This window comes from Geotrypetes seraphini, chromosome 5 (genome assembly GCF_902459505.1).
Source record: "Geotrypetes seraphini chromosome 5, aGeoSer1.1, whole genome shotgun sequence".
NCBI lineage: Eukaryota > Metazoa > Chordata > Amphibia > Gymnophiona > Dermophiidae > Geotrypetes > Geotrypetes seraphini.
In genome coordinates this window covers 103,768,820-103,785,334 of record NC_047088.1, presented here as the reverse complement: position 1 = coordinate 103,785,334, position 16,515 = coordinate 103,768,820, and the positions used below count along the sequence as shown (strand labels likewise).

Genomic DNA, 16,515 nt, shown 5'->3' with positions numbered 1-16,515 from the left:
CTTAATCAAAAGTACCTGTGTATATGTAACCCGCTTTGAAATGTAACCACAAAAAGGTGATCCACAACCCCCTTTCCCTTTTTTTAAAATGTTTTCCTCTTTCTAGTGGAGGACTGGTAAAAGTGCCACTTGGTTGAAGGTGAGAGGAGACCGGGGGAAAAAAAGAGAAAGGAAACTGCAAATTCGAACTTCAGTGGAAAGAGAAAGGAATTAACCTTTGTGACATACTGGATCGACGGAGCGTGATTATGACGTCACAATGCAGTTCAAATAAAGCCGCCCAGGAGGTATTATGACGTTTCCGCATCGACCGTTTTCAAGGCCCGCGCCCGCAGCCCGAATCCCTTCGTATCCCATCACCTGCACCGACCCCGCCCGGACCTCGCGCTAACGGTAGCCGACGGCGGACACGAACTATAAACTGCGGTACCGACCGCGAAAAGGGAGGAGGCGGTGGCCGTTGCTCCAACCACTTTCGCACCTCGCCCTGCCTTTCTACGCTGCGGACCAATTGCCTACCAGGGCGTTTCCGACGTGCGGCCGCCGTCGGGGCATGCGCTCTGACGCGAGACGCGGCGCCTGCTCGCAGCAGCCGCGGGGAAGCCCTAAGGGCATGCACCCTCCCTCTTGAACGCATGTTTGCTACTTGACACGAGGCAAGTCTGGGGCAACAGGGCAAAACAACAAGGTGTTCTTCATGCACTAAGGGCATTTTTTTAAACTCATGTTTATTTTTTTTTTCTCCTTGATTTTTTAAATTTGTTTGTATGGGGGGTTGTACTTTAAGCAGTGGTGTAGTAGGAGGGGCGCCCCACACACCACGTTGGTATAGGTGCCAGCATCCTGCCTCTTCACCCTCCTCCCTTGCCACGCCCCTTCCCTTCCCCTCCCCAGTACCTCTACTTGAAGCTGTAGTCAACCACTTGATCCTCATCATGACTCCATCGGCTCTCCAGTTGACACCACTTCCGGGTGCCGCGCATAGGAAGTGACATTTGAGAGACCCGACAGGGTCGCGAAAAACACGTGGTTGATCGCCACGAGCAGCAACTTCAGCTAGAGCAGGGATCTCAAAGTCCCTCCTTGAGGGCCGCAATCCAGTCAGGTTTTCAGGATTTCCCCAATGAATATGCATTGAAAGCAATGCATGCGTATATTTTCATGCATATTCATTGGGGAAATCCTGAAAACCCAACTGGATTGCAGCCCTCATGGAGGGACTTTGAGACCCCTGAGCTAGAGGTAAGGGGGAAGGAAATGGGGGAGGGAGTGGGGGAGTCAGAGACAAGGGCAAGGAGGTGTGCCTCTCATCTTCGCTACACTACTGACTTTAGACATCCTCTATAATGAACAGAAATGAAACTACATTAAATGAGAATGACGGCATAGGATAGAGTTAAGAGGTGATAAGTAGAGAATGACACGGGGAAAAAATTTATCACCATTCCTGCCCCGTCCCCATGAGCTCATTCCCGTCCCCGCCCCATCCCCATGAGCTCTGTCCCCGCCCTTGCCCCGTTCCCGCAAGCTCAGTCACTGTCCCCACCCCATCCTCACAAGCTCAGGCCCCGTCCTGCAAGCTCGGTCCCGTAAGAATCAACAAAACCCCTGTCTCCTCTCCCTTTCACAAATACCCCACCACTATTGTGAAAACTGAACATACCAAATTGCTACAAAATGCTACATAGAAAAATCAAGCTAACAGAATACTTCAGTCACACATGGCAGGAATAGTGTTAAGGGAGTGCAACTGCCCCCTGGTCAGAGAGAGAGAGCCCTAAGTCAGCTGGAAGCTAAAGAAGCACAGCCTGGGCTTTGCGGTTCCTAATTATGTCTAATATCAGCTCTAATAGGATACATATTTCAAGTCTGATATATTCTAATCACAAAATATAAAATACTAATTTTTTTTCTACCTTTTATTGTCTGGTAATTTTATTCATCAAATCACATTGGTCTCAGTCTTTGGTTTTGGGTTCCTTCTGTCTTCATCGTGGCATGGCTGGCTCCTGAAGGTGCAGGAGGAGATTCTGAGTCTGACACAGGTGCAATTTATTTTACTATAGGAGCAAGACTTTTCACCGCTCCCACGGGGTAGTGAAAGGTCTTGTCCCATTTCCTGCGGTAAACCAGTTGGAAATGTCCCCATTAATGCGGATTTACTGCGGTGACCATGGTTTACCGCGGTAAACGGTCCCCGTGTCATTCTCTAGTGATAAGCTCAGGAGTCATAAGAACATAAGAAGTTGCCCCCGCTGAGTCAGACCAGAGGTCCATCTTGCTCAGCGGTCCGCTCCTGCGGCGGCCCATCAGGCCTAGTGCCTGAACAGTGGTCCCTGATTAATTTTGTAACCTACCTCTAATCCCATCCCTATAATCTACCTTTACTCTTATCTGTACCCCTCAATCCCTTTGTCTTCCAAGTACCTATCCAAAGCTTCTTTGAACCCCTGTAGCATGCTCCTGTTTATCACATCCTCTGGTAGCACGTTCCATGTATCCACCACCCTCTGTGTGAAAAAGAACTTCCTGGCGTTTGTTCTAAACCTCTCCCCTTTCAATTTTTCTGAGTGCCCCCTTGTACTTATTGATCCCCTTAATTTGAAAAATCTGTCCCTGTCTATTTTTTCTATGCCCTTCATGATCTTGAAGGTTTCTATCATGTCTCCTCTAAGTCTCCGCTTTTCCAGGGAGAAAAGCCCTAGCGTTTTCAGTCTGTCAGTATATGAGAGGTCCTCCATGCCCTTTATTAGCTTAGTTGCTCTTCTCTGGACCTTCTCAAGTACCTCCATGTCCTTCTTGAGGTACGGCGACCAGAAAGAACTGAACACAGTACTCCAGGTGCGGGCGCACCATAGCACGATACAGTGGCAGGATGACTTCCTTTGTCCTGGTCGTGATACCCTTCTTAATGATACCCAACATTCTGTTTGCTTTCCTTGAGGCCGTGGCACACTGCGCCGACGCCTTCAATGTTGTGTCTACCATCACTCCCAGGTCTCTTTCAAGGTCGCCCACCCCTAGCGCTGATCCCCCCATTTTGTAAGTGAACATCGGGTTTTTTTTCCCTATATGCATGACCTTGCATTTCCCTATGTTGAAACTCATTTGCCACTTTTTGGCCTATTTTTCCAGTGTTGTCAGATCTTTTTGGAGATCTTCGCAGTCCTCCATGTTATTGACCTTGCAATATAGTTTGGTGTCATCCGCAAATTTAATAACCTCGCATTTTGTTCCTGCTTCCAGGTCGTTAATGAATATATTGAATAGGAGCGGTCCCAGCACCAACCCCTGTGGAACTCCGCTCGTGACCCATTGCCAGTCTGAGTAATGTCCCTTTACTCCAACCCTCTGTTTCCTGTCCGCCAGCCAGTTTTTGATCCATCAGTGGACCTCCCCTTGAACCCAATGATTCCTTAGCTTCCTTAGTAGTCCTTCGTGTGGCACCTTGTCGAAGGCTTTTTGGAAGTCAAGGTAAATGATATCTATGGATTCCCCTTTATCCACCTGGCTGGTTACCCCCTCAAAGAAGTATAATAAGTTTGTGAGGCATGACCTGCCCTTGCAGAAGCCATGCTGGCTCGACTTTAGCTGCCCATAGTTGTCGATGTTTTCCCAGATGCTGTCTTTAATCATCTTTCCCGGGACCGAGGTCAAGCTCACCGGCCTGGATCTCCCCTTGAGCCTTTCTTGAAGATGGGCGTGACATTGGCTATTTTCCAGTCTTCCGGAATCTCTCCAGTTTTTAGGGATAGGTTGCATATTTGTCGAAGTGGCTCAGCTATTTCGTTCCTTAGTTCCTTGAGTACCCTTGGGTGAATGCCATCCGGACCTGGCGATTTGTCGCTCTTTAGCCTGTCTATCTGCCTGAGGACATCCACCTTGCTCACCTCTAGCTGGACCAGATTTTCATCTTGCTCTCCTTTTACGATCTCCTTGGGCTCCGGAATGTTGGTTGTGTCCTCCCTCGTGAAAACTGACGTGAAGAACTTATTTAGCCTGTCAGCGTTTCCTCTTTTACCACTCCCTTTCTGTCCCCATCATCCAAGGGTCCCACTTCCTCCCTTGCTGGTTGCTTCCCCTTAACGTACCTGAAGAATGATTTGAAGTTTGTTGCTTCCCCTGCCAGTCTCTCTTCATATTCTTTTTTTGCTTTCCTAACCACTCGATGACACTCCTTTTGGTGTTTTTTGTGTTCCTTTTGGTTCTCCTCTGTTTTGTCCTTTTTCCATTTTTTGAATGATGCTTTCTTGTCACTTATCGCCTTTTTCACTGCATTTGTTATCCACAGTGGGTTTTTTGTTCTATTTTTTTTGCACCCTTTCCTGTACTTGGGGATGCACAGGTTCTGTGCTTCGTGCACTGTGCCCTTGAGTATGGTCCAGGCATTTTCTACGGACTCCCTCTTCCTTGCGCTGTCGTTGAGTTTCTTTCCCACCATTTTCCTCATGGCATCATAATTCCCTTTTTTGAAGTTAAGTGCAGTCGTTGTAGTTCTTTTCACCTTTGATGATCCAATTTCTAGCCTGTACTGGATCGTGTTGTGATCGCTGTTTCTTAGTGGGGCTAGTACCGCCACCTCCTTAGCGGGTCCCCCTAGTCCGTTGAGGATTAGGTCAAGAGTGGCATCACCCCGTGTTGGTTCCGTGACCAGCTGTTCCATGAAACAATCCCTCGTGACCTCCAGGAATTTGGTCTCCCTCATGCAGTTTGAGTGCCCAATACTCCAGTTTATTCCCGGGTAGTTGAAGTCTCCCATCACCACCACACTTCCGCTTTTGCATACCTGCCTCAGTTCAGCCTCCAGATCCTGGTCGATTTCTTCCGTTTGTCCAGGTGGGCGATAGTACAGACCCAATTTTATGTCTGCTCCAGTTCCTCCTGGTAGCTTAACCCATAGTGATTCCAAGTCGTCCGCCCTTACTGTTGTTTCCATTCTGGTTGAAGGTATGGAATCTTTTATATATAGCGCTATTCCTCCACCCTTTTTGTGTGACCTATCTCTCCTGTAGAGTTTGAATCCTGGTAAAGCCACATCCCATTCATTGTCATCAGTCCACCACGTTTCTGTGACTCCAATTATGTCTAGGCCCTTTTTTCTGGCTAGGATTTCCAGCTCTCCCATTTTAGCCCTTAGGCTCCTAGCATTAGTGTATAGGCAAAGTAAGTCCCGTTTGTTCACCTTTCTTGCTGTTTTTCCTCGTGGTTTGGCGCTCCTGGCCCCCTCATGAGTTGCCAGACCCCAAGCCTCGTCTCGGTCATCCTCCTCCTATGGTGTGTCTGTTTCGTCCTCAGCCTGTTCCCCTGTTTTTGGTTGTCCCTCTGGATTCCGTTGTTCTCTATTAGTGCTGCTTGCCAGTTTTATTTGTGCACAAGACCCCTGCAATTCTCCCTTAGGTCCTTTTTCAAAAAGTTCCCACTCAGACCTGAGCCCTCTTTTACAGTGTCCTTGCTCAATATCTTTGGCCCGGGTCCCCTGCATTGCGTCCTTAGGTTCTTTTTCCAAAAGTTCCCTCTCAGTCCCGATCCCTTTTTTACAATGTCCTTGCTCTATGTCCATGGCCCTGGGCCCCTGTGTTGTATCCTTAGGTCCTTTTCCCAAGGATATTACATCAGTGGCATAGTGCAGGGGGGACAGTCTTTGTAAAGGGCGCAGGCACACATCCTCCTTTCTGCCCCCTCCACTCCTTCCCGAACCCACCACCCCCTGCCACATGCGTGCACCCCTTCCCTTCCCTCACCTCCAGGGCCAGCGTTAAGGGGGAGCAAAGAGGGCAGCTGCCCCAGGCCCCACGGTTTCAAGGAGCCCCCTTGCCTTCTGTTATGGGCTGTGGTGGTCGTCTGCTTTCTCCCTGCTTCCCTGACGTGGCGGGCCCACAAGCCTTCCCCTCCCCCCCCCCGACGGCAATTTTGACATTGGGGGAGGAAGGCTTGTGGGCCTGCCGCATCGGGGAAGCAGGGAGAAATAAACGGCAGTAGCTTGGAGTAATCATCAGTAGCGGGGGAGAGAGAAAGAAAGAAAGACAGAAAGAAAGGGGGGCAGGGAGAGAGAAAGAAAGACTGAAAGAAAGGGGAGGGGGCAGGGAGAGAGGAAGAAAAAGTTGGACTCATGGAGGGACAGAGAGAGTTGTTGGTTGAGGAATGGAATGAGGTCTGGAGGAAAGGAGTCATGCAGGAGGAAGAAAGATTGAATGCACAGTCAGAAGGAAGTGCAACCAGAGACTCATGAAATCACCAGACAACAAAGGTAGGAAAAATAATTTTCTTTTTAATTTAGTGATCAAAATGTGTCAGTTTTGAGAATTTGTATCTGCTGTCTATATTTTGCACTATATTTGTCTATTTTTCTATAGTTGTTACTGAGGTGACATTGCACATTGTAAAGTCATTTGTCTTGACCTCTTTGGAAAAAAACCCCAAGTATAACATTTTATGTGCTTACAGTGTGCTTTGTGGTTTTTAAATTTTTATTGTTGGTAGATCATTTTGACTTGGTCATGTTAAAAGTAGCTCGCAAGCCAAAAAAGTGTTGGCATCCCTGCTCTAGGTAGAGAATGACACGGTGACTGTTACCTGTGACTAGCTGCCGGTAGCCACGGGTAACCCACCAAAACAATGTGGGGAAAAAAGTGCTTACTGCAGGTACAGGTAGAAGGCCATCCACCGCCCCGTGGAGTGGTGAATGCCCTTGTCTCCACAGTTAAGGTCACTGATCGTGCACGGCCCCCTCCCTCCTCCCTACCCACCAGCCACATCTATATCCCTCCCTCCCCCTTACCTTCGTGGCGCATTTTACTTTAATGTATAATTTGTTCAAGCCGCCAGAGCCTGCTTGAGGTTGCGTGCATCCATAGGCGTAAGCTTCTCTGACACAACTGGAAGGGAGATGATCGGACCACGCAAGGTGTACTGAAGGCAGTGGAAAGGAACAAACGCTGAAGAGAGAGGGGTGATGGTGGAAAGGAACAGATGCTGAAGAGGAACAAACACTGAAGAGAAATGGGGAAGAGACACTGAAGGGAAATGGGGAAGAGAGAGTGGGGAAGAGACGCTGAAGGGAAATGGGGAACAGAGAGTGGGGAGAAGATGCTGGAAGGGAAGAAGACAGAGATTCCAGACTATGGGGGGAGCGGAGGGAAGAAGATGGGTGCCAGACCAATTTGGGGGAGAGGGAGAGATGGAAGGGAGAGGCACAATAGCAGAGCAAATGGAAGACAGAGAGAAGGCAGACAGTGGATGGAAGGAATTGAATGAGGAAAAGAGGAGGAAAGTAGAAACCAGACAACAAAGGTAGAAAAAAAATTCTATTTCTTTTCTTTTTTTTCTGCTTTAGGATAAAATAGTATATTAGTTATGTTGATAAAAATTCATAAACAAAGCCCTGCCAGCTGAACATCTCTTTCTCTAGGAAGGAATAAGCTAAATATTGCAGTACTGAGGCTTGTATGGATGCTGCGGGGACAGTGGTCGCGGGGATGGGAACAGGGCGGGAACAGTTGTCGCGGGAACGGGGCGGTGACTGGGACAAATTTTTTCCCCGTGTCATTCTCTAGCTCTAGGTTACTTCAATGCTTACAGCAGCAGTAGCAGTTCGGACTCTGACAGTGGGGACGAGGAGCCAGTGAAGCGGAGGCTGGAAGCGGCAGTGGAGAACAAGGCTCAGGAACGGGTCAAGGCCATAAAAAGTCTACCAAAACCGGACAAGCTCTTTCAGAGCGTCACGCACCCCTCCTTTCTCAGCAACCCACTGAACAGTGCCGGCATCCTTAACATGACCATTTATTTTTTTCATCAAAATGGGACATTCTCGCCCCTTCTAGCCTTTGTCCCAGCCCCTCCCCCTAAGCCTGCCTGCCTGCCATGCCAAAGCCTGCCTGCCTACCTCCCTCTCTTCCTGCTGCGCCGATTCAAACCCTCCCGGGTCCGTCGCAGCCGCTGCTTCTTGCTGCCCAGAAGCCTTCTTCCCTACGTCAATTCTGACGTCGAAGAGGATGTTCTGGGACAGCCAATCACTGTCTGGCTGGCCCAGAACTTCCTCTCTGACATCAGAATTGTTGTCGGGAAGAAGGCTTCTGGGCGTCAAGAAGCAGCGGTTGCAACGGACCAGGGGGGTATTGAATCGGTGCTGGAGGTAGGTTTTAGCGCAACAGGGAGGGGAAGTGATCGCCAGTCCGTTGTTCCCACACACAGCTTCGGGACACTGTTCCTGAAACGGGACATTTTGGCGTCCCGAAGCGGTGGGTCGGGACAACGGGACGGTCGATCCAATAATGGGACGTATGGTCACCTTAATTATAGGGTTAGCTGGCCCAATTTGTCAAGTTTCTTATACATGCCAATTGCAACTGCTACAGTCCCAGAAAGATTTGGAGTGGATTCTAAAGATTCAGGCACCCTGTACTCCCTTTTTTGAAACAACCATCCTTTCACGATTTCTAAAAATTTTGCATATTTATTTGTCTTATCCCTGGTAATGTCAGTCATTTTATGAATGCAGATCTCCAACTGCCTTCTCAACAATTGTTCCTCTCTGCTGTATTTCTTATGCTAGTCTTTATTTTGTGCCAATTTGCCCATAACAGCAACCATCTTTAACTTTTTCTGCAGCTCCTGTGACCTTCTCTCCAGGTCACCCAGCAGTTTTACTATTTGTAAAGTGTTTGCTGCTGGGTCCCTAGCACCTAGTTTTAGTCCCTCTGCTTCCAATTATGCACCTCCAGCACATTCTCAAATAGTTCATCATCAGACCAAATCTCACCTTCAGACTTCAGGGAGCTGTCACTCTCAGACAAGGCCTCAGGACAGGCCTGCCCTTGACCTGTCCGCCTTCCACTTCCAAAGCCACAGATTTTGCAGGCCTCCCTTCACTCCTTCCAGGGTCTGCTGGGTTCATCCGCCTGCTTCATATGTTCCTTCAGGGAACCTTCCTCCTATATGGATCCCAGTACAATCATACCAAACTTCTGCCTTCCTTCCTTCCTTCCTAGGCCTCGCAGCCTGGGCCTTTCCCAGGGAAGGGACCCCAAAATCCATGGACAATCCCTGGGCACAGAGCTAGACCCAGCTCCCTCCTTCCCTAGCCTCTGGTTCTCTCAAACAGCACTACTCAAAGCTCCTTCCACCTCCAACTCCAACAGCAGATTGATCGTCCTGGGATGCACCGAGGAGGAGCCTAAGGCCCTGATTGGCCCGGGCACCTAAGACCCCTCCCATAAGGCCAACTGGAATCTTAAGCCTGGGAGTGGCCTAAGACTTCAATTGGCCAGATCCCTTAGACCAACTTCCATGGGAGGGGATTCCAGAAGTAGGGACTGGGCATTCCTCCTGCCGTTTATATTTATTTTTTTATTTTTTTATTAACTGTTTATTGGCAGTGGTGAAGAAAACGTATACAGAAGACCAACACATTAGAGCAGTGGTTCTTAACCTGGGTTCGACCGAACCCCAGGAGTTCAGTGAGTCAGTCTCGCGGGTTCGGCGGAGGTCAAAACACACCTCCGACTCATATAGCACGCAATCCTTTTCGAGGATGCTGGACATAAAAACGAAGTAAAGGAACAGATTTTGTTGCGAAAATGACATGAGAGTGGCACTTGCCAAGGTAAAGCCGCGCATTTCTGAACTGGTCTCTGAGAGGCAACAGCAGAAGTCACACTGATTTGCAGTAAATTTCATTGTTATGTTATTATTATTCGAAATATAGGAGAACTTTTTTGTTTTCAAAATTGATATTATTTTTTCCCTCACTGTATACCTATGTTTTGAATTTGTAAAAATCATATTTTATTTTTCCAATAAAGAAGGATTCGGTGAACACGCATATGAAACTGGTGGGGTTCAGTACCTCCAACAAGGTTAAGAACCACTGCATTAGAGTAAGGCCACTCAGTAAATATACAAGCATGGCAAAAGAAATCAGCAGTACCAAACTGTGCTAACAGTAATGAATAAGAAGTAAAGAATAAGTGCATAGCCACAAGGCAAACAAATGAGAATGTGGTGTTCTTCACACACTATTTTTTGGTTAAAGCAAGCCCATGCATACATGCAAGCCCCCAAACACCTAGCTCCCACCCGAGAGGGAGTTTGCCAACATTCATACTCACTCTCCCCCAAGGGCTGTTGATTTGAGACATTGGGCACTAGTCAAGAAGTACCTCCCTGCCTCCCCCCATCGTCCAATGAGCTATCAAGAAAAGAGGTCCAGAAAGCTACATAGCCTTTTTTATCCGGATGTAGGGAAGCCCCATACACCCTGGTCTCAAAACTGGCCATCTCGCGCATACGCGCCTCCCAGTGCTGTATAGGGGGCGCATCCTCTGAAACTCAGTAGGTCAGGATCACTTTCTTAAACAGCAAAATAAAAATGTACAAGAACCGTCTCTGAGATAGGGATAGCCCTTGTTCAATTAACAGGCCCTGGGTTCCTAGGAGTAAATCCCCATAATCCCAATCCACTTCCCAATCCAAAACAGTGTCCAATGTCTGCAAAACCCCCTTCCAAGCGTGTAGATAGGTGCATTCTAAAAAGGAATGTACATAGGTACCAGTGTGACATTTGCATTTGAGACAAGTATCTTGGTGCCAGAGACCCATGTGTGCCCCCCCAATGTCACGTGATGTAACATGTTTCAAGTTTCAAGTTTGACCTTTATTTGATGGATCGCTTATAATAATATCTAAGCGATGTACAGAATTAAAAACCATCAGAATGTGGTAATACAAATTAGTTTACAGTAGTTACTCATAAGACAGACACAATTAGACGAACAGGAGGGGGTGGGAGGGAAGGGGAAAAGTTACAATCTTGTTCTTTGTTAGAAATTGACATCGAAGGGGAAGCACATTGGGTAATAAAGGGTTAGGAAGAATATTGGACCTAAAAGGTGATATTTCATATGTCAAACGCGTCTTGAAATAGATAAGTTTTTAAAATTTTCTTAAACATAACAAGGTCAGTTTCGTTTTTAATGAAATTTGGAAGGGAGTTCCACAGTGTGGGGGCTTTTACAGAAAATATATAATTTCGCCTAGTGCCTATGACTTTTAATGAAGGGACCGAGAGCAATTGTGAAGAAGAAGATCTAAGAGAACGTAAAGTTTTGTGTGGGACAATCATTTTTGCAATATATTGAGGTTCATTGAAGGTTAAAGTTTTATAAACCAGGAATAAAATTTTAAACGTAATTCTATGGGTTATAGGAAGCCAGTGTGATTTAATTAATAAGGGGGTGACATGGTCAAATTTCTTTGCGTTATGAATTAGTTTGATTGCTGTATTTTGGATAATTTGGAGACGTCTATTTTCTTTTTGAGTTATATTAATTAAAAGAGAGTTGCAGTAGTCCAGTTTGGAAATTATAAGAGAGTGAATTAAAATATTGAGGGATTTAGTATCCAAGAATGTAGAGATTGAACGTAAAAGCCGTAGTCTGTAAAAGCATGATTTGACTATTACACTGATATGATCATGATAAGATAGATCTACATCAAGGGTTACACCTAGGATTTTTAGCTTAGGTACCGGTTCTATAGGAATATTGTCAAGTGTGAATGGTATTTTTTGGGATATATCTCTTTTCCAAGTGAAAAGCATGGATTTTGTTTTTTGAGTGTTTAGAACCAGTTTGTTATTTTTTAGCCAGTTTTTAATTTTTTCTAGTTTGTCATTGATGATTTTTATTTCTGCAATATTTTCTGGCTAAGGAAAAGGTCCTGAAATTGAGCTTATGAGAGAACCAGGCCTAGATCTGCCTGCCATTTTTCCCGTATCTGAGATAGGGTTGGGACGCTTGTAATCCGTTTAAGGAGTCTGTACCAGTGAGATAAGGAGTTTAGGGAGGACGGAGTCTTAGCAAATGCCTTATCCAATGTCGTCGTCGTCCCCCCCCCACACACACACACACCCCACCTGTGCAAAGTGAGCGCCCCGAGTAGTCCAATAGTGGCTAGCCTGAAGATAAGAAAACCCATGCTGTGATAGAAGTCCCCAGCACTCCCAGACCTGAGAGAAAGACGGAAAGGTGCCAGGTGCCAATTGAGTCAGGTGCCACCACATCGTGCATCCCCGTGCTATCCAATCACGGAATACAGAGCGGCCCCATCCTGGAAGGAAATTGAAATTGTCTTCAAAGTGCAAAAATGGGGAAAAATCCAGACTAAGACCCTGTCACCGTCTCCACCATTTCCCGGCCTTATAAAAGGGCACCAGAAACCGAAATTTATCGCTATAATAGAGCGCTCTGTCCCCCTGAGCATGGAGCATATTGAAAAATTTGAAGGGTGAATGAACTCCAGCCATTCCCGGGGGAAAAAAATTGGTCTTTACCCATGAAGCTTTCATGTATCCACTTCATCAAGGCAGCCATGTTGTAAAGTCTGATATCGGGAACATTAAGTCCTCCCCTGAAAGGCTCTTGTGTTAGAATTATTAATACTAGACGGCAATTGATTTTTTTCTGTTACAGCCCCCCAAACTTGGAATTCACTTCCTGTTTACTTGAGGGAAGAACACAACTTGGAAAAATTCAAAAGTAAACTAAAGAGCTTTCTTTTTAAAGACGCCTTTGAAAATTAGCCATTTAGTCTTCCAACTAATTTTACTTTTTCTGTCTAATCTTATTGAAGTAATTTTTAACTTCCCTTTCCTTATGTATCTTCCTTGTATGTCCCTCTAACTTTCAAATAATTTGTAGTTCTTATCCCTTCCCTCCCTTGTGTTCTTAGTTCTGTTAAGTTTGTCAATAGTCCTGTTGGACTTTGTTTTTGTTATGCATTGTATTGTACCCCATACTTTGTAATTTTACTATTATATACATCGCTTAGAATTAAGATTAAGCGATTAATCAAATCTCTATTAAACTTGAAACTTGAATTTAAGCAGACTAATGTGGGGCGCTTTTGCCTTCCATATGAAATGAGTGACTAAGGTTTTAAACCGGTGCTTGTCCCTCTGTAATAACCACACTGGTATAGTCTGCAAAGGATTTAAGAGTTTTTAACAGAGCCACTTTCCCTATCAAAGAGATCTGAAGGTCCTTCCAAGCATTGCAGAGCTTCTCTATCTTGTCCAGGTTCTGCACAACATTGATTTGGTAGATTACCCCGGGGTTAGGACTGAGATAAATGCCCAGGTATCTCATAGGCTTCAGAGTGGGCGGGATAGGTAGCTGCACATGCCACGGTTCCGGTGGACCCCCGGCTAGAAGCAGGAGTTCAGATTTCCCACAATTAATCTGCAGCCCCGATATGTGTCCAAACGCCCGCACCACTGCTAGGGCCTCAGGTAGATGCACAGGAGCTTGTTCGAGGTATAAAAGAATGTTGTCCGCAAAAAGGCTAATTTTACATTCTGTACCCCCTATCAAAATACCCCAGATAGCACCTGCCTGGCGGATTTTTATAGCTAGGGGCTCCATAGCCAATAAAAAAAAAAAGCAGTGGGGACAGAGGACATCCCTATCGAGTGCCCCGCTCCAGAGAAAAACTAGCAGTCAGATCACCATTAACCAACAGCTTAGCCCAGTGACCCAAATACAAAGCACAAACCCAACCCAAGAACATGCCCGTGATGCCATATTGGCCCAAAACCCAAAACAGATACTCCCAGGAGATGCTATCAAAGGCCTTCTCCATGTCAAGGCCTGCTATGGCTGAAGTTCCACCCCATCCCGCATGTGCATGCAGTGCTCCTAGAGCATTTATAAGATTCATGGAGGCATAGTATCCGGGTATGAAGCCCACCTGATCAGGGTATACAATATCAGGCAACAGTTGGTTAAGTCGGCGTGCCAAGGTAGCAGCCGGTAGTTTCACATCCTGATTCAGGAGGGAGATAGGTCTATAAGAATTGACCAATTCTTGGTCCTTACCAGGTTTCGGAAGAAGCACCACATTAGCCATATTCTCCCTGGGCAGACTCCCCAAGGACACCATGGAATTACATATAGCATACAATGGTTGGGAAACCAAGTCTTGGAGGATACGGTAGAACTCGGGGCTATATCCATCAGGGCCGGGAGACCTGACCAGCTTCAAAGCCTTGATGCTAATGGCAAGTTCCTCAGGCAACAATGGAGCATTTAACATTGCCTGTTGAGTCTCAGATAAGTGGGGTAATTAAATATTTTGAAAAAAAGAGGTAAGGTCATCCCCCCTCAACTCCTGTTTGGCATAACTGACAAACTGTGCCTGGATGTGGTTCACGCGGTTAAAAGTCATACCCTTCTCATTTTTATGTTTGGTGATAATTTGAGTTTTCCTATGGGAGGCATACTAAATTGGCCATAAGTTTACCTGCTTTCCCTCCCCATCAAAATAAGTGATATCTCTGGAAATAGAGGGATTGCTCTGCCTGAATAGTCAGTAGCATGTCCAGAGTGCGCTTAAGCTCCAAATATGGGGTTCTGTCAGCCTCTAGCATTGAATGGGCAATCTGTTTCTGTAGAGACTGTAGTTGCACAGTTAACTCAAGCACCTTTCCGTCCTGCTCCCTCCTCTGCCGGGCCACATAATCAATAATATGACCCCCTAAGGACTGCCTTGGAAGCGTACCAAAATTATCACTGGATCCACTTTGGGAGTACATTGTCAGAGCGATACTCAAGCCATTTAGATCTCAAAAATACCCGAACTTCCGGGTCATTGTACAGGTAAGGGGGAAAGCACCAAAATTTACAGCTGGCAGAGGTCAGAAAGGAAAGGGAGACCTTCACCATCGCATGGTCAGATACTGTAGGCTCTAAAATCAACGCCTCACGAATAGAAGGAAACAGGGTTTTTGCGACTAGAATATAGTCCAAACGAGTGTGCATCTTGTGCACATGGGAAAAAAACATATACTCCTTATCCGAAGAGTGTAATGTTCTCTAAGCGTCCAGCAATTCAAGGTTGTGAAGGAAAAATTGACCCCTTTATTATCAAAGTCCTTGGGTCTTTTCTTGGGAGGGACAGCACCCCCAACCACCAGTTTATAGTCAGAATACCCTGAAAGGTGAGTGAGTACAGTAGAAAAAAATTTATGGCAATAAATATTGGGCGCATAGACATTGTAGAGCATTAATTTACACCCCCACAGCTCCCCCAAGACAACAATAAATCTGCCCTCCTTGTCTTGGATCTGTTTATGGAAATGAAAGGGTAATTTCTTGTGAATCAACACAGCCACTCCCCTTTTGCACACCCCCCCCCAAAGGTTGAGGAGTAAACCTCCCCCACCCACTGTCTTTGTAATTTTGTATGTGCAATTTGAGTCAAGTGAGTTTCTTGGATATAAGCAATGTCAGCCTGTGCTTTTTTGAGACTATTCAGTGTTTTGGTACATTTAACTGGTGACCTAATTCCATCGACATTTAGGGATATCACAGTCAATTCAGCCAACCCCAAAGAAAAAGGGAAAAGACAAGCTAGGTGCCTGCATTCCCAATTGCTGGCGCAGAGCCTCCAGCCGAGCTCCCCAGCAATAAAAAAGATACCATGTGCTGCACCCCCCCCCCAAAGGTTGAGGAGTAAACCTCCCCCACCCATTATCTTTGTAATTTTGGATGCGCAATTTGAGTCAAGTGAGTTTCTTGGATATAAGCAATGTCAGCCTGCGCTTTTATGAGACTATTCAGTGTTTTGGTACATTTAACTGGTGACCTAATTCCATCGACATTTAGGGATATCACAGTCAATTCAGCCAACCCCAAAGAAAAAGGGAAAAGACAAGCTAGGCGCCTGCATTCCCAATTGCTGGTGCGGAGCCTCCCAGCCGAGCTCCCCAGCAATAAAAAACATACCATGTGCTGCAGAGTGAACAGTACATACCCTCATCAGTCTCAAGCAAAAAGGCCCATTACCTGGAATGAACATAAGAACAAAAGAATAGCCTTACTGGGTCAGACCAATGGTCCATCAAGCCCAGTAGCCCATTCTCACGGTGACCAATCTAGGTCATTCCATGCTACTGATACAGGGCAAGCAGTGGCTTCCCCCATGTCTTTCTCAATAACGGACTATGGACTTTTCCTCCAGGAACTTGTCCAAACCTTTCTTAAAACCAGTTATTATCCGCTGTTACCACAACCTCTGGCAATGCGTTCCAGAGTTTAACCTCTTCCCTGAGTGAAAATTTTTTTCCTCCTATTGGTTTTAAAAGTATTTCCCTGTAACTTCATCGAGTGTCCCCTAGTCTTTGTAGTTTTTGACAGAGTGAAAAATTGATCCACTTGTACCCATTCTACTCCACTGAGGATTTTGTAGACTTCAATCATATTTCCCCTCAGCCCTCTCTTTGCCAAGCTGAAGAGCACTAACCGTTTTAGTCTTTCCTCATACAAGAGGAGTTCCATCTCCTTTAACATCTTGGTCGCTCTTCTATGAACCTTTTCTAGCGCCACTATATCTTTCTTGAGATAAGGAGACCAGAATTGAACACAATACTCCAGATGAGGTCGCACCATGGAGCGATACAGGGGCATTATAATATTCATAGTCTTGTTAACCATCCTTTTTAAAAATATTTCCTAGTATCTT

General features: G+C 46.1%; 2 protein-coding genes across 5 annotated transcripts in view; one reads left to right on the top strand and one right to left on the bottom strand.

Annotated features, from left to right (window-relative positions):
- Positions 1-975, bottom strand: part of MAPK7 (mitogen-activated protein kinase 7) — a 202,273-nt gene extending 201,298 nt beyond the window's left edge. The window contains exon 1 of one of the 4 annotated variants that reach the window (XM_033946219.1): positions 898-975. Coding sequence is in view for 2 of the 4 variants with exons in the window: in XM_033946216.1 (XP_033802107.1) it covers positions 216-307 (92 nt within the window). In the remaining 2 variants the exon portion in view is untranslated. Of the gene's footprint in view, positions 1-215; positions 494-897 lie in introns of those variants that run through there. The other 3 variants (XM_033946216.1, XM_033946217.1, XM_033946220.1) reach the window with 3 other exon arrangements.
- The window catches only part of LOC117361201 (zinc-binding protein A33-like), a 75,600-nt gene continuing 59,576 nt past the window's right edge, over positions 492-16,515 (top strand). The window contains exon 1 of the mRNA XM_033946223.1: positions 492-656. The gene's annotated coding sequence lies outside the window, so the exon portion shown is untranslated. The remainder of the gene's footprint in view (positions 657-16,515) is intronic.